We start from the raw sequence: 22,587 nt of genomic DNA, 5'->3' as shown, positions 1-22,587 counted from the left end.
GTCACGGTCTCGGTGACGTCACTGCTGCGCGCCGGGAGCGGCGGGAGCGGCGCGGGTCGCCATGTGCCAGGCGCGGGAGGACTACGGGCGGCGCGGGCCGGGCCGGCGGGCCCCGCCCCCCAGGTGGGAGCTCCGCCCCCCGTCCCGCCCCCGGGGACACCGGGACCGACCCCCCACCCTGGGACTGGCACCGGCACCGACCCCCGGAAACCGGCACCGACCCTCCACCCCGGGACCGGGACCGGGACCGACCCCCGGGGACCAGGACCGACCGGGGCCCACCCCCGGACCGGGACCGGGACCGAGCCCCCCACCCCGGGACCGGCACCGACCCCCGGGGACCGGGACCGACCCCCCACCCCCGGACTGGCACCGGGATCGACCCCCGGGGACCGGGACCGACCCCCCACCCCCGGACTGGCACCGGGACCGACCCCCGGGGACCGGGACCGACCCCCCACCCCCGGACTGGCACCGGGACCGACCCCCGGGGACCGGCACCGACCCCCCACCCCCGGACTGGCACCGGGACCGAGCCCCGGGGACCGGGACCGACCTCCCACCCCCGAGCCGGCACCGGGACCGACCCCCGGGAACCGGGACCGACCCCCCACCCCCGGACTGGCACCGGGACCGAGCCCCGGGGACCGGGACCGACCCCCCACCCCCGGACTGGCACCGGGACCGAGCCCCGGGGACCGGGACCGACCTCCCACCCCCGAGCCGGCACCGGGACCGACCCCCGGGAACCGGGACCGACCCCCCACCCCCGGACTGGCACCGGCACCGACCCCTGGGGACCGGCACCGACCCCCCACCCCCGAGCCGGCACCGGGACCGACCCCCGGGAACCGGGACCAACCCCCACCCCCGGACTGGCACCGGGACCGACCCCCGGGGACCGGGACCGACCTCCCACCCCCGAGCCGGCACCGGGACCGACCCCCGGGAACCGGGACCGACCTCCCACCCCCGGACTGGCACCGGCACCGACCCCTGGGGACCGGCACCGACCCCCCACCCCCGAGCCGGCACCGGGACCGACCCCCGGGAACCGGGACCGACCTCCCACCCCCGGGCCGGCACCGGGACCGACCCCCGGGAACTGGGACCGACCCCCCGGACTGGCACCGGCACCGGGACCGACCCCTGGGGACCGGGACTGCCCCCCCACCCCGGGACCGGGACCGACCTCCCACCCCCGGACTGGCACCGGGACCGGCACCGACCCCCGGGAACTGGGACCGACCCACTCACCCCTGGACTGGCACCGGGACTGAGCCCTGGGGCCCGGGACTGCCACCCCCCCGGACTGGCACTGGCACCAACCTCTGGGGACCAGCACCGGCACTGACCCCCCCCCCCCTCCCCGGGACAGGGACCGACCCTCTGGGACCGGGACCACCACCCCCTGGTACCGGGACCGACCTGTGGGGGTCTGGACTGGGACCTACCCCCAGGACCGGCACAGGGACTGCCCCCCCCCCACCCCCCCCCTAGGACTGGGACCACCACTCCCCAGCACCAGCACCGGAATTGATCCTTGGGACCGGGGACTGCCACCCCCGAGGCAGTAGGACTGGGACCAGCCCCCCACCCAGGACCAGGACCGCCACCCCCCGGCCTGGAACTGGGACCGACCCACCGTCCCTGGGGCCTACCGCCCCCCGGGTCCAGCACCGGGACCGACCCCCAGACCACCACGGCGGGGGGGGGGGGGGGGGGAGTCGGGGGTGGCATCGCGGTGACGCCCTGCGTCTCTCCCCAGCTGCCCACCGACGTGCGTGAAGTGCAAGGAGGGCTCAGCCGCGGTGGTCATCCGCCTCGGGGACGCCTTCTGCCGGTGAGGACGCGGGCCGGGGGGGGGGGGGCCGCTGCGCTGGGGGGGGGGGGACCCTCCGCGGGGCTCAGCCCGCGCCGCCCTCTCCCCGCAGGGCTTGCTTCCGCGAGTACTTCGTGCACAAGTTTCGCGCCATGCTGGGCAAGAACCGCGTCATCTTCCCGGGCGAGAAGGTAGCGGGGGGCGCCGGGGTGGCCGGGGGCGCCGGGACGGGCTGGGCCCCGCGCGGTGCCAGCACCAGCCTCTCCCTCTGCGTCTCCCCCCGCTGCAGGTGCTGCTGGCGCTCTCCGGCGGGCCGGCCTCCAGCGCCATGCTCCGACAGGTCCAGGAGGTGAGCGCAGGGGCCGGGGCACCCGGCGCTGTGAGGCTGCGGCACCCAGCGCCGGCTGGTCCTGCCACCTGCCCGGCACCCTCGCGGCGCTGGGAATGGCGCCGCCGGGCTCATTTCCCCCTTCTCTTCCCAGGGGCTGAGCCGGGAGACGGCCAAGAGGCTCCGCTTCATCCCCGGCCTCGTCTACGTAGACGGTAAGGGCACCCTGCTGGCTCCGGGCCCCTCTAGGGTGGCAGTGCCCGGGGCGGCAGCTGACACCGCCGCGGCACCGGGAGCTGCCCACCCTTTCCGCTGATCCACAGGGATGCAGCTCCGGGAGGGTCCCTTAGCCCCGTCGAGGTGGGTGCCCCCGCGGGGAGGGCGATGCGGTGCCGCTGAGCCCGTTTCCTTCGCAGAGGGAGCCGTGTGCGGGCAGAGCCCGGCTCAGCGGGAGGAGAGCCTGGCCCGCGTGGAGGCCATCCTGCAAGCCACCGGCTTCCCCTACCACCTGGCCCACCTGGAGCAGGTAGGGAGCCGCCGGGGGGGGTGAGCTGGGCAGGGCTGGGGGCACAGTGTCCGGGCTGGGAGCATGCGGCGTGGCTCCCCCAAACCCTGCCGTAAGTTATCCGGCTGCTGCGGAGGCTCTTTGCTTTGCACCCCGTAGCACCGGCTTGGCTCCCACCTTCTCACAACCACCCCAGCCTCTCCCAGCCCCAGCACCCATCTCTCTCCTCCCCCACCCAGGCCTTCGACCTGCCCGACTCCATTCTCCGACGGGGGCCACGGGGTGGCGACAAGCCCTGCCCCACTTACAAGGAAGCCGTGGAGGATTTCATCCAGCAGCAGCGGCAGGAGGCGGCCGAGGGGGACGGAGCCGCCTCCCTGCCCCAGCGCCTGGCCCAGCTCGGCATCCAGGACCTGCCCATCGGAAGGGAGCCGGCAGCCCCGGGTGCCCGACTGCCTGCTGCGGCCCAGACCGAGGAGCTGCTCCGGCTTTTCGAGGCTGCGGGGACCCTGACGGCGAAAGAGGAGCTGCTGCAGATGCTGCGGTGAGAGGGGTCCCGGCCCCCACGCTGGTCTGCCCTGCCCCTCGCCGCAGGTCCGCAGGCCTGAGCAGGAATCGCCCTGTCCCCGCAGGACGCACCTCATCCTGCACACGGCCAGGACCCAGGGATACACCAAGGTCATGATGGGGGACAGCTGCACCCGCGTGGCCGTCAAGCTCCTGACCAACCTGGCCCTGGGCCGTGGTGCCTTCCTCGCCATGGACACGGTGAGCGACCCGCGGGCACGGGACACCTGCTAGCCCTGCACGCCCTCAGTCCTGTCCCTGTGCTGGGCTGGCAGTGCCGATGCCACGGTGCCTGGCACGACCTGGTGACAACTGTCCCTGCCTGAGGTGGAGGGCAAGCTCCAGAGGCCCATAATGTGGCCTGCCAGCCAAGGAGAGAAGGGATAGAAAGGGCTTGCTCCAGGCCTTGTTGTGCCCCTCCATGGGGGACGTGCGTGGCTCGGAGCCACAGCAGCAGGGCCATGGTGCTGCGGGGCTGTGCCACAGGACCCCACCACCCTTCAGCACCCATGTGCATTCATGCAGGGCTTCATGGACAACCGTCACGGCGACGTGGCCGTGGTGCGGCCCATGCGGGAGTACATGGCCAAGGAGATCGCCTTCTACAACCATTTCTTCGGTGTCCCCACTATCGTCACACCTGCCCTCCGTGCCAAGGTAAAGGTGTCCTCCAGGCACCCCGGGGGCCCAGCTGGGCTCTGCGGGGGTGCAGAGGTTGGGGGTCTCGAGGCGGGCCGGCTGGCCCCTGGCTCCCTGCGCCCCGTCGTGCCCATGTCCTCTCTGTTCCCTGCCCCAGCGCCGCGAGAAGACCAGCATCCACCGCCTGATGGAGGACTTCCTCCTGGGTCTGCAGGCAGAGTTCCCCTCCACCATCAGCACCGTGTACCGGTAGGCCCTGGTGCCATCCTGTGCACGGGGCTGTGCACACCCTGCGGGGGCTGGCACGGAGAGGGGAGCACCCCAGGCCGGGCTCTGCCCCGGGGAACCGGGACTGTCCACCGCTCACCAGCCTGACCTCCGGCTGCAGGACGGGCGAGAAGCTGAGCACGGCTCCCGCGGAGGCCGGCTCGGAGCCAGGTGCCGAGCCCCAGCGCTGCCTGCTGTGCCTGTGCGCCCTGGACACCCTTGCAGGTAAGCGGGGACTGCAGTGGGGACGCGGGCGAGTGGTGCGGCTGGAGCTGCGGGCCCTGAGCTCCTGGCTGCCCTCGGGCTCTTGCAGAGGAGGACTTGGCCCTGGAGCCCACCCTGATCGTGGAAGAGGCAGCAGCGCAGAGGCCACCAGGACCAGCTGGGGACAGCTGCTGCCATGCAGGGACGCAGGGAAGTTGCTGCCGGAGCTCTCTGACGCCAGGGTAAGGTGCTAGGATAGCGCTGGCACTGCGCGGGGGCCCGGGGGTCTGGCTGCCTGCTCACTGCCGGCTCTCCGCAGGGTTGTGAGCAGAGCTGCCTACCTCCCGCTGCTCTGCTACAGCTGCCGGCTCACCTTCAAGGAAATGGTAAGGTATCACCGGGCACGGGGCAGTTCTGCCTCCTCTTGCAGGAGCCGTGCCGTTCCCTGCGGGCGCAGTGGGGACGTGCCCTCTGTCCCTGCCTGTCCAGCATGGCCCCTCTCCCTCTCGCAGGGCCAACCGGACACGCTGCCACCCTATGTGCGCTCGGAGGCCCAGCGCAGGAGCCACAGGTACTGCTGGGACACCGGGGCACCCCTCCGTGCCAGACCAGGGCCCGGCTAGCCCCCGTGAGGGGTTGGTGTATGGCACAGCCTGCTGGGCCCTGAGGCCAGGTTTGTCCCTTCCAGGGCTGAGATGAAGCAGCAGATCCAGGAATTCCTGCTGGAGGATGATGATAAGGACCCCAGCGAGAGCTGATGAGCACAGCCCCAGCTTTGCCTCCTGCTGGTGACAAGGGTCCTGGGGACAGACCCCCCCCCCGTCCCTCTGGGACAGCCTGGCAGCACATGGTCCCACCCCTAGGGACAGCTTGGGGGACCCAGCCCCTGTGCCCCAGGCTGGGCTCACCAGCATATCCCATATGATGGTGAGAGACCACAGCCAAAGCTTAGGGAGGTGCTGGGTCACCCACTGTGACACCTGGTGACCAGGCAGCTGCTTTTAAACCCAATTTAAAATATTGGGTAAGCAGCAGGGTGGTCAGAGAGAGCCTCTAGTCCCCAGCTGGGCTCAGTCCACGGGTGCCAGGGTGGCCCTGGTCCCACCAAGTGAGCCTCCTCCTCTCAGCCCCAGGAGCACATGAACCAGGGAGGCCTCAGGTTTGTTTTATTATATATCTGTATAAATAAACCATTTGACTTTAAAAAAAAAAAAAAAAAGGTCCACAGTCCAGCTGGAGCTGCCAGGCACCGCTGCTGGGGCAGCCAGCAGCCCAGCCCACCCCGGCTCTCTGGGGCCGCAAGCCCCGGGCAGCGGGACTGAGGGTGCTATTGCTTTGAGTTCAACCTGGTTGTGGTGCGGGGCTGAAGAGCAGGCTCGGCGGGCACGAGGGCCGGCTCCCAGCACCCTGTGCCCTCCCGGCAGCCAGAGGTGCCCAGCAAGCCGGGGCTGGCTGTGCCCCAGCGAGGAAGGCACGACGTGGTCTCCGCTAGGCTGGGGCACGGGCACTGCCGTCCCAGCGGGGGGGGAAGGCAGGCCAGACAGCTTGAAAGCAATGTAAAAATATCCTCCTTAAAAGCAAGAGTCCGGGCTCCCCCACGTGCTGAGCACGCCGGCTGGTGTCTCCATCCCGCATCCGTGGGGCCAGGCGGTGGCCCTTGCTCCCCCGCGGGCTGTGCCCCAGCTCTCCCGCAAGGCTGGCTTAAGGCATTGGCGGTGATGTCCCTGGGAGGGGGACCACGGCAGGGCTGGTGCTGGGGCCGGGGCATCCGCTGGCTGCGGCAGTGGCCAGTCCCCCTTCCTCTTACTCCTTCTCCCGCGTCCACTTGATCATAGTCTCGGGTGAGCGGTATAGGAAGATGAGCTTGGCGTAGAGCTCCTCCTCCAGCTCCAGCTCGCCCGTCTCCCGCACCAGGAAGATGTCCTGGCACAGTTTGAGGATGCGGTCCACGCAGGGCAGCTCCTCAAACATGATGGAGTGCGAGATCTCGCTGAAGAAGCCACGCACGAACTTCCCGATCACCAGCACGATGGAGACATACAGCCCCATGATCCTGCAACGGGCAGAAATGAGTATGGGGGTGGGGGGGGGGGGCCTTCGACCTTACTGCCCCGGCTCCGAGGTGCCACACTGGAGCTCAGCGGGGCAGTCCGTGTCCCCCAGTGTACCACACCGTGGGCATCTCACCCCAGCCCTACCAGCCTGCCGCTAGCCCTACGCACCCGTAGCCGGCCAGGAATCCCAGGCTGGGCGGGCTGACTTTGTCGTTGAAGATGACCATGGGCAGGATGTTGCCATCGTGCGGCGGGGCACCGTCGCGGTCTTTCAGCCGCACCACCCACCACTCCAGGAAGCTGTCGCTGTCGCGGCCTGAGCCCACGCGCTCCCGCTTCAGCTGCACCTCCACGTCCAGGTAGCTGTCCTCCCCGTCTGCGGCACACGCGGAGCCGTCAGGGCACGGCACAGCAGCCCCCTGGCCCCTGCCAGGCGCCCTGGGGACCCCAGGGACCCCTTGCAGCCCCCCCCAGCCTGACACCCTCCTCCGCACCCATGTGCAGAGCGTGCGATCCAGCACCCACCTGGCAGCAGCTGCTTCACAGGGTTGGCCTCCGGGCCGTTGGGCGCGCGGATGTAATTGGGGAAGAGCTTGGGCACTTGCCTGCAACGGAGCACCGGTAAGCGGGGAGAGCTGGCGAGACAGGGCATGGGGGCTGGCAGCACCCACACCTCCCCCCAGCACCCGGGGGGGGTGTCACACCAGCTCCAGCTTGTGGCCAGGGCCGGGACCTCAGAGTCCTGTGCCTGCAGCCAGCACCCCCTGCTCTCCCCCCCGGCACAGTGCCCAGATGCGCCCAGCAGCACTCACACGGGGGTGTTGCGGGTGCCCTGCAGCAGCTCGGCCAGCTCCGCGCGCTCGGGTGCGCCGGGCTGCAGGTCGGTGGTGTGCTTGTCGAAGGTGTGCTCCACTGTGCCACCCTTGCCCAGGTCCCTGCGGGCAGAGCGGGCGCAGAGGCTGAGCGGGGCCAGGGTGCAGGACCCAGCTGCCCCGCACCCTGCGCCCGGCCCCAGCACTACCTCTGGAAGGTCCAGGTGAGGCGCAGGGTGATGTCCGAGGAGCCGTTCTGCAGCTCCCGCCGCATCTGCTCCCGGCTCGGCGGGCTGATGCTCCACAGCGAGCCCGAGCTGCCCTCGATGCGGGCCGTGACGATGTCCTCGTAGCTGTACAGCGTGATGAACTGCATGGCCACCTAGGCGCGAGGGATGGGGCACAGCTCAGCCCCTGGCCGCAGCCCCCTGCCCTCCGCGGGTGCATCCTGCACCCGCAGCCCGGCTCGGGCACCCACAGGGGTGGAACAAGGGTTTGGGGTTGTTTTTTTTTACCGGCTGCCTCTCAAACTGGTTTGTCAGGGCTTCGTAGTCCTGGGGGGTGAATGGCTGGATCGACTGCTGCTGGGCACTCATGGTGAACAGTGGCTGCGGGGGCACGAGGATGGGGCAGCGTCAACCTGGGGGGCTCAGGCGTCCGGGCTCAGAGCTGCAGCCCCAGGAGCCCAGTGGGGCACGGCTGCTGCCCCGCGGTGGCTGGCCTGCTGTCCTCACCTCGTACCCCCCCAGCTTGAGTGTGACAGTGACGTCGATGGGGTGGTTCACAACGCCCACCACGGAGCGCACCAGCGACATGAAGAGCAGCGGGAACCAGATGATGGCCACGAGGAAGAGGATGATGAGGCCCCCCATGCCATACTTCACAATCTTCTTTTTCTTCTGCCCTTTGGGCTGTGGATATTTCTGCAGGGAGATAGTGCACTCAGCACGGTGCCAGGCTTGGGGCACCTAGCCAGGGACACCCCAATGACAACAAGCTCATTGGGGACCTTTCACAGGCTAGGCAGAACCTGGGGAGGTTTTGGGGGGTGTCAGAGCAAACTGGCAATTGGCAGCGATGTGGGGGACCCCCCCAACTGCTTCCTAACTCCGTACCTCAGCCCCAGCTTCCCCTGGCTCTGCCCATGCCCCTGAGCCCAGGACCAGGACCACCAAGAGGCTCCAATTCCAGGGCTGAGCCATGATCCCGCTCCTCTTGCCATGCAGCTCAGTTGGGCAAGGAGAGAGGAGTCCCCATAGCCCACCCTGGCAGCCCAGGCCTGGCCTGCATGGCCAGCTAGCCCAGGGCTCACTACTGGGGGCCCCGACTTAGGTGGCATGGGGGACATATGGGAGCAGGGGACAGGCAAGGTAATGCTAAGGTCCCACCTTCTCCGTCTCGCGGCTGCACTTGATGATGAAGATGTTGGCATAGATGTCTTCCACACACATCCAGTTGGACAGGGACAGTGTGGTGTCGGTCCAGACCCAGTCCATAACAGCCCGCAGCTCCACCAGGAAGGGCACGAGGCGAAACCTGCCAGGCACAGGGAGAGGGGCTGGTACCGCACTGTCTGCCCTACCCCATCAGCTGCCCTGTGGCCAAGACAGTCCCTGCGCACCCAATGGGAGATATGGGGCAGCTCAGCCCCATGCCACCCCCCTGCCCTGTGCCTGCTGCCCCATACCCTTGGAAGAGGAAGAGGTTGAGGTGGTTGTATTTCTTGGTGAGGAAGTTGCCCAGGATACGGGTAGGGTAGCCGCAACGGATCTGGTAGGCTGACAGTGAGAAGTAGATGCACTTCACGAAGTACCACAGCTGGGCCACTGTGTTGAGGCTGAACAACCTGCAGGCACCACGGAAGGGACCTGTAACTCCTCTGGCTGCCTGATCCCCCCTATCTGGGCCACCAGGCCACCATGCGGGGCCGGTAGCTCCTGGCAGCACCAGGGGCTGGTGACACAAAGGCAGCGAGCAAGTGCCATGGGGCCTCAGCTCTGGGAGCCCCCAGGCACCCTCAGCACCACTGTGGGCCACCCAAGGAGCATCCCACGCCCCCAGCTAGGCATTCCCAGTGGATGCTTGGCAGCGCCAGTGAAAGGGCACGGCCGGGCTGGTACCTTTCGGTGACAGCCGGCAGGATAAAAAACATCCAGAGGTGGATGCTGAAGACCAGGATGACCTGGAAGATGAGCTTGCCCAGCACGGTCTTGCGGAGGTAGAGCGCGCGGTCGATCACCATGGTGGTGAACTGTATGAGCAGCATGACCAGGAAGGCCTCCGGCACCTGGTCATCCGACAGCGAGGACGTGATGTCGGCGGCTGCCGAGTGTTTCTGGGGACACAGGAGACGTGAGAATGGGGCCCAGCCTGACCTCATGCCCACCCCAGAGCTGGCTGAAAGGGTTTGCGGGCACCCCACAGAAACGCCTGTGGCCCTGCTCACCCCGAAGGCCCAGAAGCCAAAGATGATGATGATGAAGTCAACCACGTCGGCCAAGAACATGAAAGCATAGACATCAGTGGCAGCCCGGTACTGGGTGTGCAGGATGTCCCAGAAGAAGCTGCGCACGGGCTGGTACATGTTCTGCGCCCTGGAAGGGACAGAGGGGACACGCATCCTGCAGGCTGTATGCCACAGCCCCCTACCCTGGCCAGCACCGCGGGACACTCACTTAGTGAGGAAGAAGAGCTTGACCCGGAGCCCAAAAGCCTTCAGCTTCTCCTGAGAGCGACTCTGCTTCGTCTCTTCCTCCTCTTCCTCCTCCTCCCCAGCATCGCCTGCAGGTGAGATACAGCATGGGTATCAGCCCAGGGGAAGCAGAGCCAGTGCACGCGGGACCTCATCCTGCCTGGCCCCAGCACTGCTCCACCCTGGGGGACATGAGCCCTGGCCCTGGCCAGGGTGCTCAGCACCCTCCAGGGTGCAGTAGGTGAGAAACGCCATTCACCTTCCTCCACAGCCTCCTCCTGCTTCTTGCTCCAGCGCTTCTTCTTCCTCCTGAAGCGGAGGTGACTGCCACCAGCCCTGGTGCCTTCATCCTGCCCCACGGCGTCGTCCTTCTGCTCCGGCTTCGCTGCTGCTCCTGGTACCCCCAGTTCTGCCAGAGCCTCTTTCCCTTCCTTGCTGGCTGCTGGGGGCTCTGCTTCCTCCCGCCTCTCCTCCTCCTCCTCCTCCTCCGCCCGCTCTGCCTCCGGCCGCTTCTTGGCAAAGGGGTCCTCCTCATGGTCCCACAGTCCGTAGCACTGGGAAAGGCCAGGGGTTAGCGAGAGCCCGGCTGGGACCCACCATGGACATGTTTCCTACCACCCCCCAGCTCCACCTGCTTCACCCCACCCAACGCTGCCATCAGCTCCCGGCACAGGGGAGTCGGGTGCTGCCCCAGCCATCCTGCTCCCAGTGCGCCCAGGCGCCCCGAGCATCATGGGGCCATAAAGCTTCCTGGCTGCCAAAGTCACCAGAAACTGGTGTCTTGGTCGGAAATGAAGACGGAGATGCCCAAGAGATGGACACCCTCTGATGGTGACGGTCCAGCTGGGCAGTACCCACTGCCAGACAGGAGGCTGGACGGGGTGCTGTGCCGCAAGCACCCTGCCCACGGTGATGCCGGCACCCCGGGGCTCACCAGCAGGAGCGAGCGGTGGAAGAACAGCGCCAGGAGCTGGACGAGGTCATACTTGATATAGCGGTCGGTCTTCTCCAGGCCCAGGATGCGAGGCGGAAAGAAGGGCTTGCCCTCATTGCGCACCAGCATGGCGTAACCGTTCCAGGGGAAGAACCCGAACTGGAAGAGGTATTTCACCACCACCATCACCTGCAGGGAGGTAGGAGTCAGCAGGAGGCAGCTGGAGCCCAGTGCCCGCCTCGCCGGCCGTTCCGGCAGCCCTACCACAGGCAGTGAGAGCCAGCACGGCCCGTGCCAACCTCGGTAAAGATGATAGCGGTCATCCAGAAGCGCTTGCTGGGCCGGGGGATGGAGAGCATGGCCCACAGGAAGACGAGGATGGGCAGGAAGAGGGAGATGACGGAGGCGGTCACCATGTTGTTGAGGATGATGACGAAGTAGCAGAGCAGCTCAGAGTGGGCGGCCACACAGTGGTAGGTGGCCAGCAGCAGCTTGAGGAAGCGGTTGTGGGACCGGTAAAACTGATCCGACTCCTCCAGCACAGCAAAGTAGAGCCGCCTGCGGGGCATGCGGGGGCTGAGCCCGAGCGGGCTGCACCACCGTGCCGCGGCCACCCCGGGGCGCCTGCCCTCCTGGGATGCCTTGCACCGGCCCCCCATCCCAGCGCCGGTACCTGTTCAGGAGCAGCTCGCTGGCAGTGCGGGTCCGGTTTTGGGGAAGGGCCAGGAGCTCCTGTGAGCCGGCCACGTCCTCCTGCGAGCCTGGGGCCGGCACCTGCTCCTCGCTGCTGCTGCGCTGGGCCGGGTAGCCCCCGAGGGCGGCCTCGGGGCGCTCAGCCCTTTGGCCGAGGTCGGCTCCTTCACACCCGCTGGGGACGGCAAGGGGACGGGGGTCAGCCGCTCTGCCTGCAGGGAGCGGGTGCCGTGCCCAGGCAACACCAGAGGACACGGGGATGTCTTGGGGGCAGCAGCGGGGCCGGGGAGGGGTGCATAGTGCCCCCGCCGCCTGGCCGAGCCCCTCTGGGCCATCTATGCACCTGCCTTGAAGCGATGCCGTTTTGGGGGTCGGTGTCCACGGCCACCCGCTGGCTCAGCTCCTCGGTGGCGTCATCCGGCGGCAGCAGGTAGAGCTCGTCCAGGACGCCCCGGTGCACGTCCTCTCCCTGCAGCGGACCCAGCGTCAGCACCGCCGCAGGGCCGCACCATGCCCGCGCCGTGCTGTGCCCCGCGCTCACCTTGGCCAGCCGCTGCGTGAGGACGTATCTCTCGACCCGCAGCACCGTGGACATGTCCATGTGCTCCTTGGTGAAGGCGTCGAGCCACTGGGTGAGGCCGTCCACCATGGCCTGGCACAGCACCCACAGGAAGCGCAGCGTGTTCAGCACCCGCTGCACCACGTTCCCCCGCTCTGTGACGGCGAGGAGAGAGGGCAGCACTTCACATCAGCTCGGCCCCCCCCCCGAGGACCCTGGCAGCCCCCCATGCCGGATCCACGGGGGTCCTGCCTCCCACCTACCTGATCCTTCCTCCTCCTCTTCCTCCTGGCCTTCGGCCTCTTCAGGTGCCTCAGCCTCTGACGCCCTCTGCTCTCTGCCATCCCCTGCAAGGCAGGCAGTGGGTCACGTCCCCCCGGGGAAGGGGGTGCATGTGCACACTTACCTCTGCCCCTGACACTGCCACAACAGCTTCCCAGCCTGCTGGCCCAACTCGCTCTGCTCACCGACGAGCACAGAGACATCTATCTTAAAAGCCAGGGCAGGAACCAAAGGAGAGAGAGCTCATGCTCAACCCTATTGTAGCCATCAGAGAGTCCCCTCATGCACAGGAAATCCCGCTCAGATGATGCCCTCTTAATGGGATCCCGACTGATCAGCAGCTGCCATACCAGATAGGGTCCCTTCCTTGCACCCCCAGCCCCATTTTGGAGCCAGGTGAAAAGGGGCTGGAGTGGCGAGCGGTCCCACCTGCAGCGAGCTCAGCGTCCGGCTGCTCTGGCTGCTGCTGCTGCCTCAGCGCTGTCTTGGTGTTGGTCATCCAGGCTTGATAGGCCAGCTGTGCCGGGGGGAGACGGGGCCCGTGAGCGCCCAGCGGGCACAGCCAGCCCCCCCGGAGCCCTGCTGCCTGCGGGGGCCATGCTCACCTGGAAAGCACTCTGCTTGCCCGGCCGTGGTTCCTCCGGCACAGCCTCCTCCTCCTCCTCGCTGTCCGACTCGAAGAGGAAGTATTCGCCCGAATGAAGCACTGCCAGGGCGGCACGGGGTGTCAAGGCATGGGGTGTCACAGCACGGCACAGGGTGGCATGGCACGGGGTGGCACGGCATGGCCAGTGCCTGGACAGACCCCGCTGCCGTCTCCCCAGGGCCCTGCCTGGTCGCAGTGCCATGGGCGCAGCGCTGCCGGCTCAGCACCGAGGGCACCCACGGGTGTCCCCATCAGAGGCAGCAGGGCTGAGGACTGGAATCGGATGTCCCCAAAGAGGAGTCCCTCTGGCACTGGCATTTGGAGAGGCTCACAATACGCAGCTCTCTGCAGCCGGTCGGGAACCACCGTGCTGAGCGGTGCCGGGAACCTGCGGCCGGTAACGCTGGGCCCAGCCTGGCCCCCCCCAAGTCACTGCCCCGTTAGTGCCCAGACGCAGAAAAAGCCCCAGTTAATGTCCTGCGGCCGAGAGAGGGGACGGGAGACATGCAGGGTGCCACCTCGCTGAAAGCACTGTCACCACCGCCCCGTGCAGCCCCTGCGGGTGTTAGTGGCCCCGGCGGAGGGACCTTTCCGAGGGGCTGTGCCCCGGTTAAAGCCCCGTGCCGGGGCAGTACCTGCGGCGTGGTCTAACCATGGCCGCCACCACCGCTCCCTCTGCCGGGAAGGGTCTGCCTGGCCGCTGGGCTCTGTGGAACGGCACACACGGGGCTGAGCACTGCCGCGCTCATTGCACCATCCCCCCAGACAGGGCCAACCACAGAGGGAAGGGGTGGTTCACCGCAAAACTCCAAGAGTGGTGAGGGGGCTCCTCGCCGGTCACCAGCCAGCGAGGACGTGGGACGAGAAAAGGGGGATGGGCATCAGTGACAGGTTGAGGCCACCCTGCCATGCCCCGAGAGGGGACAGGAGACGCTGGGCATGCCGGGACACCCAGGGCTGCCCCCGGCTCTCACCTGGCCTAGCCTCATCCTGGCCCTCGCCAGCGCCGCCGGGCAGCCGCTCCTGGTGGTACTTCTCCTGCTTGGCCCGGATCCGCTCCATCCTGCAAGGCATAGGCTGCTCCAGAGCCGCTCCCCTCGGTGACCGCGCTGCGTCCCCAGACCTCCCCAGGAGACAAAACTCCAGAGGGAACCCAGGTGCCCCCCAAAAATCAACTCACTGCCGTTTGAGCTGGGCCAGAGACTTCTTCTCAGCCTGCCGGTGCGAGCGCATGCTCTTCAGGATGCTGGCCTTGAACAGCGCGACACCCCTGCGGAGACAGTGCCAGGGCACGCGGGGTGAGGGAGGGCACGGTGGCCCCATCACCCCCCGTTGCGGGGACCCCCAGGGGCCTCGGCACCCCCCTAACCCACCTGGAGGCCTGCAGGGCTGAGGCCTGGAGGTCCAGCATGACATGCAGGTAGTAGTGGCTAAGGAAGACGCGGCGCTGGAGCAAGAGGAAGAAGAAGCAGATGCTGTCCCAGATGATGCCGGCCTCCTCCACGGGCAAGGAGCAGTCCTGGTCCTTGCCCATCTCCTTGGCTGGCAGAGGAAGAGGGGGGGCAGGTCAGGTAGCGCCGACCCCCAACCCGCCGCACGTCCCGGGGCCGAGGAAGGATCCCCCCCAGCACCCCCCTGCCTGGGCACTCACGGTCATAGTAGCCCTTGACGGTGCACACCAGGCTGAAGAGCTGGATCACCCAGCAGAAGTTGCTCTGCATTTGCTGCACAAAGACGCAGGACAGGAGCTGCCAAGGGAGAGAGGGGCATAGAGCCGGCTCAGGTGGCTGCTGGACCCCCGAGCCACGCCAGCACCTGGGTCCCAGTGGCAGCTCAGGGGCCTCCCAGGGTTTGCCAGGAGGCCAGGGGTAGGAGGAGCGTGCTGGGCAGCCACGTGTCACCTCCGCAGGGCGGCGAGGTAACGGGCTCTGGGGCCACCGAGGAGCAGCCCTGGGGCTGCTCCACGATGTACAGATGGGGCAGGGGGTCCCAGCCTGGTGCCCTCACCGACAGCATGTTTTTGGAGATGATGACGGTGATGTTGTAGAGGATGAGGCAGTCCCAGAGCGCGAGGCGAGCCCGCACCGGCTTACGCAGCATGGCGGTGCCAAAGAGCAGGAGGTAGAAGCAGGCGAGCAGGTAGCCGAGGCCGAAGAGGCTGATGCGGGTGGCACCAGTGATGAACACCACAACCAGGACGAACCAGAAGAGGTAGCGGAAGACCACCACCTTCACCATGTCCAGGTACGACCTGCAGGCCGGGAGGCTCAGAGCAGGGTCCCCATCCCCTCCCAGCACCCACATGGCTTTCGGGGCAGAAACGGGGCTGCCAAGCAGGGAAGGGGCAACTGGAGGGCTTGGCACTACCTGGGTTTGGGGTGCAGCAAGGTGCTACCCGCCCCCAACCAAACCAGCAGGACGCAAGTGTACGTGTCAGCCCTATCTGGGGGTCTCAGAATCTGCTGGGGGGAGGGACCTAGTGCCCCTGGGGGTCCCAGTGCTCATCTCAACGTGGGGGTCCTGGAGTACAAAACCACAGGGTCCCAGCCCAGCCTTGAGGAGGTCCTGCCCAACCCAGGGGGTACTGTCTTCGTCCCACGCATCCCACGGGGTCTTGTCCCAGGCATGAGGGTCTGCGCCCAGCCCAGCCCAGCTCTGGAGGATCCTGACACATGAGGAGTGCTGTCCCTGGCCTAGAGGAGCTGCATTGCTGGGGGGCCCATCTCCATCCTTGGTGGGAAGCCAATACCTGGGAGTCCCGTCCTGTCCCTGTCCCCTCCCAGGCCAAGGGGCCTGTCAGTGCTGGGGTGTCCCATCCACTTGCTAAGGGGGTCCCATCCCAGCAGGTCCCAGGGGCCCATCCCGCCCCAGCCCCGGGGAGCGTGCATGGCGCGCCGGCGGCGGGCGCCCACCGGCAGTGGATGAAGTTGAGCGTGGGGTTGTGGGCGTCCCGCGCCAGGTCGAGGCAGTCCGCGTTCTCGCCGGCGGCCTGCAGCCACTCCTCGGTACGCTCGGCCACGAACACCCGCCACTGCTGAGCCGCGCACAGCAGCAGCACGAAGTCATCTGCAGGCACAAGGCTCAGCCCCTGCATGGCCCCACCCCCAAGAGGCGGGGCTCAGACAAGCCCCGCCCCCTCGCTGTCATGGGGTGGGACCAGAAATAAGCCCCACCCCGAGGGGCAGGGCTATTCCCAGGCTCCTCCTCCACAGGGATGGGGCTCCACCCTCAAGGATGGGGCCTTCACCAAGCTCCTCCCCCAGGGTAGGACCTCCACCAGGCCCCTCCCCTATGGGGGCAGAGCTCTTTCCAGGTCCCACCTCCTCAGGGCCTGGGTCCCCCACTAAGCTCCACCTCCAAGGGGGCAGGGCTCTCTGCAGGCTTCTGCTACCCAAAAGGGGTGGGGCCCACCCCGACTCCACCCCGACTCCACCCCTCCTGGCTGTCCTGGCAGGAGCCACCTCCCCTCTGCTCACCCCGCTTGGGGGACAGGGGGGGACCCCCCCAGGGCCATGCCTTGGGCCCGGGTGCCCCGTGGGGGACAGGGGTGTCAGGAAAGAGACAGGGACCGGGATGGGGCACCAGGTACTCACTGATGAGGTTGGTGGACTTGGGTGCCATGTAGAAGTCGGGCAGGTAGAGCCACTTGACCAGCGCCGAGTTGATGGGGAGGGAACGGCTCCACCGCCAGGGATAGTCTGGGGAGCCAGCAGCCTCAGTGGCCCGCTTACCCCCCTGTCCCCGTGCATGGTCCCCATGTCCCTCACCCATGTCCTCTTGCCCATGCCCCTTTCCCATACAAGAGGGTGGGTTGCATGCCCACGCATAGTCCCCCGTGTGCCCTTGCCCATGCACCCTACCCATGCCCAGCGTGGGTGGCCTGCCCCTAGAGACCCCCATCGGCACCCCTCGCCCGAGCCCCCTTACCCATACAGAGGGCAGGCGGCATGCCCACGCACAGCAAGTACTGGTAGAGGAGGAAGATCACGAGGAAGAGGCAGTACTTGGGCCAGAGGCGGGCGATGGCAGCCCGCCGGCGCCGCGTGAGGATGACGATGAGCCAGCAGCCGTGCAGGATCACCATGAAGTTCATCCGCTGCCCAATCACGTTTACCGTCATGAGGAAGCAGATCTGGAGGCGGAGGAAAGCAGTGGCTCAGATGCCCACCTTGGGGTGCTAGGAGCAGCGGTGCCCCCCAGGTGGCCAGCACTGCCCGCTCCTCACCTCCAAGCCAAACTTGTAATAGAAGTAGTTGAGGAAGTATTTGGCACAGCTGATGAGGCCATGGTCAAGGTGTTCTCGGGACACGTCCTCGAAGATGGTCTCAGTGACAGGGGCCACCAGCTGGAACTGCTTGCGGTAATACTCCTGGCGCCGGTACACCACGGCCTCAAACACCAGCAGCAGCAGCACCAGGAGATGGTTCTGGGCAGGCAAGAGACGCTCAGGGCCTCGGGCTGGCGCTGAGCGTCTGTCCCCCGCAGTCCCAGCTCGATGCCCAGGCCCGCAGCACATGGGGGTCTCCACAGAGCGTGCATGCATGGGTGGTCTTGCCTTCCCCCTCACCCACCTGGATGTAGCCCAGGTTGGGGAAGCCCTTGCGGATGCCGAACCAGTTGGCAGGGTCCACGGGACCCCGGTATAGCGTGGAGTTGCCCATCTCCTCTGGGCTCAGGTTGGTGGCATTGTGCTGGGGCTGCAAGAGGAGCGCGAGCTGGATGTCAGCACCCTGGGCAGACCTGCCGGCAGCCAGATCCCACCCAGAGCTGGGCAGCTCCGGGCAGACCCGTGCCTCTGCAAGAGCCCGGGCATCTGGCATCCACAGCTTGGCAGCATGCGGCCGTGGCGCCTCGCTCACTCCCTGGGCACCTGGGTGCAGTTACTGGAGTACTCGCTGGGGTCAACAATCTTGAGCTGGTAGAGCATCTTGCAGACGATGATGATGCAGGTCCAGACGGTGGAGAGGCAGGAGGCCATGTGGCGGAAGCGGCAGTAGGGCACAGCAAAGGCCCACAGCAGCACCAGCAAGAAGTTCATCAGTGAGACCTGGGGAAGCAGCAGCGTCACGGCCCGGCCACCACCACCGGCAGAGGTGCCGATGCCCTCCGGGGCACATCCTGGCAGGTGCCCCTACCTCCTGCAGGGCCACCCAGACGGTGTAGAGAGCCACAAGTTTGAGGATGTGGAGCTCGAGCAGGCGTCCCACGAAGACCTGTGCGCGGGTCAGCGTGTCCGAGAAGGTCCAGCCCAGCACGATGAGGCGCTCCAGCACCAGCCCCCATTTGGTGGGCACTGCGGGGACACCGCCCATCACCACCCCACCCCTGCACTCTCCCTGCCCTGTCTCGGCTCAGAGGACACCCCGTCCCACCCCACGTCCCCCCTGCCCCCTCCTGGAGAATGCCCCACCCAACCTCGCATCCCCCCTGCCCCATCTTGGAGGATGCCCCATCCCCGTGGTCTCCTTGCCCTGTCTCAGCTCAGGGTATGCCCCATCCCATACCGCGTCCCCCAGCCTGTCCCAGCTCAGGGGACACCTTGTGCCATCCCAGTACCCTGCGAGGCGGTGTCGGAGTCGTCCCCCTCAGCCCTGGCACTCTCAGCGGCGGCCGCGACCCGCAGCAGACGGCTCCCGTGCAGCTCCTCGGGCCTGCGGGGAGGATGGCTCAGCCAAGGGCCTGGCACGCGCCCGCGGGCGCCCGGCACGGGGCCTACCTGGGGATGTGGCAGCGCTGCGGCTCGGCCGCGGGGATGTGCTCCAGGTCAGTAATGTGCATGAAGGGCCGGTGGAAGTAGTGGAGCTGCAGGATGCAGGCCAGGAGGAAGAAGCCCGGGATGAGGGTGCTGGAGAAGAGCTCAGAGACGCTGAACTGCTCCAGGCCCAGGTCGCCCAGCCTGGACAGGAACAGGCAGGTTAGCGCAGGACCATCCTGCCCCTCTGTGCCAGACCAGCCCGCAGGCATCCTTGGCAGAGCCCAGCGCTGGTGCTTCTGGTTTCAACTCCAGCACCCTGCACCTCAGTTTCCCCATGTGCAATGGGCAGAGGCCAAGCACCACCATCTCTTGGCCACGTCTCATTGCCCACTAGCCTGCCACGGGGACAGCGGTGGAGGGGACACCAGGCCGGGGTCACTCACTGCTCGTTGGTGAGACCCGTCAGGTTCCTCCAGTACATGGGGAAGTCCTCGAACTGGAAGGTGTACACAGCGATGAGCACCAGCATGGTGTACGCGACCACCAGCCACCAGAAGCCCTTCAGCACCTTGCGCCACAGGCTGTAGTACACCTGTAGGGACAGGACCATGAACGTCCCCTTATGGTGGGCACTGCGCCCGTGCCTCGGGGACAGGACGGCATCGCGTGGGGTCCCGGGCACCCAGCTAGGTCCGGCCCTACCTGGAAGAGGGTGAGGCAGAGCAGGAAGAGGAACATGTAGACGATCTTGTAGACAACGAGGCGTCCGGCAAAGCTCACCACGATGAACATGCCGGCGCACACGCAGATCCAGTACTTGGCATAGAAATCCTGCACCAGGGCCCCCAGCGCCTTCAGCACGTCCTGCTGCCGGCTGGACTCTGCAAGGAACGGAGCTGCTCGGCGCCGGGCACGGGGCACAGCTCTGCCCGGACACCTGGGTCCCCCGGGAGCGCGCTGGCTGCAGCTCTGCACGCTCACAGTGCTCAAATCCCGCTCCTGCCTGGCACAGAGGGCACCGGGAAAACCCCCAGCGCGGGTGCCTGGCTGGCAGTGCCCCCTCAATACCGTCACCCCAGCCCGGCAAGGAAAGACGGCATGGGGTGCCCGGGGCTGGGGGTCCCCTCCAGCCCAACCCCAGCATCGTGCAGGGACCCCAGCGCCCTCACCTGTGTCCGAGACTGTCACCTCCAGGAGCGGTGTGGCAGGGCACTTCCTCTTCAGGAGCTTCTCCTTGACGAACTGCCGCACCAGGAGCCAGAAGGTGAGGGTGAGCAGGAGCTGTGGGGAGAGGCGGTGAGCACGGACAGCCCCGGGCCTGCCACCCGCAGGGACGGAGACAGCACGCGGTTACCTTGGCCCCCAGGTCCAAGCAGGGGTACTTGGGGCGCACCAGCCCCAGCTGCTCGAGGCTCATGAAGCCGACGCGGGTGGGCAGCTCGGGGGCCAGGTCCATGCCCCAGACGTACTGGAGGCTGCAGAGGGCGATGCCGTAGAGCAGGATGAAGGGCGAGCAGAGCATGGCGAAGTGGTGCCGGCTCCGCACGATCCAGATGAGGCAGGCCCAGAGCAGCAGCACGAAGGTCAGCCAGCTGTGGTACGTGATGCTCCACACCTGGAGCAAGACGGGAGGGAGCACACGCGGCCGCTCGCCTGGGCTCTCCCGCCACGCCGGCCCCCGTGGGCGCTGAGCTGACCGGCCCAAGAGGTGCCCGGTGCCCCCTCCAGCCCCGCACGGCCCCCCGCTCACCATCATGGCAATGAGGGCGCAGACGTAGCTCTGGTTCATGACGACGTGACCCAGCGCGTGCAGGGGCAGCCGCTCCGAGGGCCGCTTCTTGCCTGGCCGTGGGCAGAGGGAGCCGTGAGACACCCCCCCCCAGCACCCGCACCCAGCCCTCCCCGTGCCCACCCCGGAGAAGGACCCACGTGCGGAGCTGAGCCGCGGACACTGGGTCCCATCCAGCACCGGGCACTGCACCCGGGAGCAGCGATTGCCCCCAGCAGTGCCGGGGGCCGGCACCGGGGGGCAGCTCTGCCCCACGCTTGAGCGGGGGCAATTGCCCAGGGGGCCGGGCGCGCGGGCAGGCTTACCGGGCTGCGGCGCGTCGCCCAGGACGTGGACGGTGCAGTTCTCGGGGCCGCTGCCCGCCTTGGCGCTGGGGGACAGCATGGGCTGCGGGGGCAGAGAGGGCTGAGCCGGGCACAGCCCGGCCCGGCCGCGGGTGCCCAGTGCCCCTCGAGCACCCAGCGCCCCTCGAGCACCCGCCGCCGAGCCCTCTCTCTCCGTGCACGGCAGAGCAGGGCTGCAGACCCCCCCCCCCGCCTCCGCGCGCATCGAGGCCCCGCTCGCCCCAGCTGGGGCACGGCCCCCGCACACCCACCTTGGTGTCCTCTGCCAAGCCATCGCCGTCCTTGGGCCAGCTCTCCAGCTCCACGTCCGGGCACCGCTGCGGCCGCTGCCCCGGCGCCCTGGCTCTCTGCAGGGGGGAGCAGCCAGCTCAGAGCACCCCTGCGGGAGCGGTGGGGGCCAAGGGGGGGGTCCTGTCCCGTCCTGTCCCCCCCCACCACAGCCACCCCACCGCTCCAGCCTCCTCTCCCGGTGCTGGAGCTGCTGGGTATTGCCAGGGCATTGCCAGGGCAGGGGGGCACTGCTGCACCCAGCACGGCCCCGGCACGCAGCACGGGGTCCGGCTCAGCCTGGCAGCCACAGCGCGGGCAGGACGAGCCCCTCACCCTCTCGCCAGCATCCAGGCGCCGCAGCTTCAGCAGCATGACCACGGTGTAGTAGAGCAGGAGCAAGATGCCGGGGTTGGCGTAGACGGGCCAGGGGTGGCCGGTGTTGAGCACCAGGGCGTTGGGCCGGGAGCAGTTGGTGTACAGGATGATATCCTTGAAGCCGAAGAGGCTGCGGGGACGGAGCGGGCGACGCTCAACCCCGCGCTCTCAGCGCCGGGGCGGCCGCCGGCCCCGTGCTGGCCCCGCGCCCTGGCGCGCCGCCCCGCTCGGCGGGGGCAACCTCCAGCCGCCCGCGCCGCGGCCCCCGAGGACCCGCCGCAGCCGGCAGCGGGCCGGGAGCCAAGCGGGGAGCCGGGCCGGCCGGCGGCTGTCCCCGGGGAGGCGCGGGGAGCCGGCCGGGCACGCGGCCCCCGCCGGGGGCTGCAGACGGCCGGCAGAGGGGCTCCCGGCGGGACTCACCGTGCCCAGATGGTGGGAGGCGGGAAGACGCCTTGGACGAAGGGCGTCTGGTAGACGTAGAGGCAGAGGAGGTGGGCACCCGCGTAGGCGCCCACGAGGACGCAGAGGGCGTCGAAGGCCGCGCGGCTGGTGGGGAAGTGGCAGGCCCACCACGTGCACAGCCCCACGAAGAGCAGGTAGTAGACGCTGGAGAGGGCGGAGGGCAGGGTGATCCCTGCGGAGCAGGGCCCCGCGGGCGGTCAGCGCGCGGCCGGGCATCCCCGGCCAGCACCGGGCACGGCCGCCCCCCGGCTCCCGCTGAGACCCCCCCCAACTCATCTCACGCCCGCGCCACCCCCCCCCGCACCCACCTGCCAAAGCCAGCAGCAGGATGGCCAGGCCCGTCCCGGCTGCCCGGAGGAGCCAGTGGGCCGTCACCCGCAGCTTGGCGCTCAGCGTCTCCCCGCCGCCGTGCCGCTCCACGTCCTCCTCCGCCCCCTCTTCCCCCTGCCGGGCAAGGTGGGCACCAGTTGGCCGGGGGGTCCCAAACCACCCCTGCGGCATCGGCATCCCGGCTGCTGGCCGGGGCCACCCCGCTTCGCCTGGGGTGGCCCTACCAAAGAGGCCCTGGTGCCGAGCGCGGCGCTCCAGGCTCAGTGCCGTGCCTCAGTTTCCCCACGGCCTTCGGGAGAGCGTGGCTGGATACAGAGC

General features: G+C 68.2%; 2 protein-coding genes across 4 annotated transcripts in view; one reads left to right on the top strand and one right to left on the bottom strand.

Annotated features, from left to right (window-relative positions):
* Positions 1-17: 17 nt before the first annotated feature.
* CTU2 (cytosolic thiouridylase subunit 2) lies at positions 18-5,601 on the top strand. Its single transcript, XM_068955539.1, has 15 exons — positions 18-123; positions 1,769-1,843; positions 1,935-2,013; positions 2,112-2,171; positions 2,305-2,365; positions 2,567-2,676; positions 2,895-3,199; positions 3,288-3,423; positions 3,748-3,879; positions 4,019-4,110; positions 4,250-4,353; positions 4,442-4,574; positions 4,652-4,718; positions 4,845-4,903; positions 5,021-5,601. Exons 1-15 carry the CDS (start codon positions 62-64, stop codon positions 5,088-5,090), a joined length of 1,545 nt encoding a protein of 514 aa, XP_068811640.1. The 5' UTR covers positions 18-61; the 3' UTR covers positions 5,091-5,601.
* PIEZO1 (piezo type mechanosensitive ion channel component 1 (Er blood group)) overlaps positions 5,487-22,587 on the bottom strand; it is a 29,690-nt gene continuing 12,589 nt past the window's right edge. The window contains exons 6-51 of one of the 3 annotated variants that reach the window (XM_068955538.1): positions 22,248-22,389; positions 21,898-22,111; positions 21,436-21,607; positions 21,084-21,179; positions 20,794-20,875; positions 20,450-20,541; positions 20,054-20,314; positions 19,869-19,980; positions 19,402-19,580; positions 19,143-19,291; positions 18,721-18,900; positions 18,561-18,655; positions 18,140-18,297; positions 17,875-18,051; positions 17,576-17,701; positions 17,230-17,430; positions 16,932-17,136; positions 16,598-16,702; positions 15,917-16,070; positions 15,012-15,255; positions 14,656-14,752; positions 14,378-14,546; positions 14,185-14,274; positions 13,979-14,067; positions 13,640-13,711; positions 12,964-13,064; positions 12,788-12,875; positions 12,340-12,423; positions 12,059-12,231; positions 11,865-11,986; positions 11,498-11,692; positions 11,124-11,382; positions 10,825-11,013; positions 10,150-10,444; positions 9,874-9,979; positions 9,645-9,792; positions 9,319-9,533; positions 8,886-9,044; positions 8,587-8,734; positions 7,933-8,121; positions 7,714-7,806; positions 7,408-7,580; positions 7,199-7,321; positions 6,912-6,991; positions 6,555-6,762; positions 5,487-6,385 (exon numbers count right to left, since the gene is read on the bottom strand). In XM_068955538.1, coding sequence (XP_068811639.1) covers positions 6,136-6,385; positions 6,555-6,762; positions 6,912-6,991; positions 7,199-7,321; positions 7,408-7,580; positions 7,714-7,806; positions 7,933-8,121; positions 8,587-8,734; positions 8,886-9,044; positions 9,319-9,533; positions 9,645-9,792; positions 9,874-9,979; positions 10,150-10,444; positions 10,825-11,013; positions 11,124-11,382; positions 11,498-11,692; positions 11,865-11,986; positions 12,059-12,231; positions 12,340-12,423; positions 12,788-12,875; positions 12,964-13,064; positions 13,640-13,711; positions 13,979-14,067; positions 14,185-14,274; positions 14,378-14,546; positions 14,656-14,752; positions 15,012-15,255; positions 15,917-16,070; positions 16,598-16,702; positions 16,932-17,136; positions 17,230-17,430; positions 17,576-17,701; positions 17,875-18,051; positions 18,140-18,297; positions 18,561-18,655; positions 18,721-18,900; positions 19,143-19,291; positions 19,402-19,580; positions 19,869-19,980; positions 20,054-20,314; positions 20,450-20,541; positions 20,794-20,875; positions 21,084-21,179; positions 21,436-21,607; positions 21,898-22,111; positions 22,248-22,389 — 7,059 coding nt within the window. In that variant the 3' untranslated portion in view covers positions 5,487-6,135. The remainder of the gene's footprint in view (positions 6,386-6,554; positions 6,763-6,911; positions 6,992-7,198; positions 7,322-7,407; positions 7,581-7,713; positions 7,807-7,932; positions 8,122-8,586; positions 8,735-8,885; positions 9,045-9,318; positions 9,534-9,644; positions 9,793-9,873; positions 9,980-10,149; positions 10,445-10,824; positions 11,014-11,123; positions 11,383-11,497; positions 11,693-11,864; positions 11,987-12,058; positions 12,232-12,339; positions 12,424-12,787; positions 12,876-12,963; positions 13,065-13,639; positions 13,712-13,978; positions 14,068-14,184; positions 14,275-14,377; positions 14,547-14,655; positions 14,753-15,011; positions 15,256-15,916; positions 16,071-16,597; positions 16,703-16,931; positions 17,137-17,229; positions 17,431-17,575; positions 17,702-17,874; positions 18,052-18,139; positions 18,298-18,560; positions 18,656-18,720; positions 18,901-19,142; positions 19,292-19,401; positions 19,581-19,868; positions 19,981-20,053; positions 20,315-20,449; positions 20,542-20,793; positions 20,876-21,083; positions 21,180-21,435; positions 21,608-21,897; positions 22,112-22,247; positions 22,390-22,587) is intronic. The other 2 variants (XM_068955536.1, XM_068955537.1) reach the window with 2 other exon arrangements.

Source organism: Struthio camelus, chromosome 10, assembly GCF_040807025.1.
Source record: "Struthio camelus isolate bStrCam1 chromosome 10, bStrCam1.hap1, whole genome shotgun sequence".
NCBI lineage: Eukaryota > Metazoa > Chordata > Aves > Struthioniformes > Struthionidae > Struthio > Struthio camelus.
This window is presented reverse-complemented; position numbering and strand designations above follow the sequence as displayed.

Bases quoted from the DNA above. Each gene is read 5' to 3' on its own strand.
- CTU2 (XM_068955539.1), top strand. From the start codon at position 62: ATGTGCCAGGCGCGGGAGGACTACGGGCGGCGCGGGCCGGGCCGGCGG. The intron at 4,354-4,441 runs GTAAGCGGGGAC...GGGCTCTTGCAG, and splicing joins CGCCCTGGACACCCTTGCAG to AGGAGGACTTGGCCCTGGAG. The intron at 4,719-4,844 runs GTAAGGTATCAC...TCCCTCTCGCAG, and splicing joins GGCTCACCTTCAAGGAAATG to GGCCAACCGGACACGCTGCC.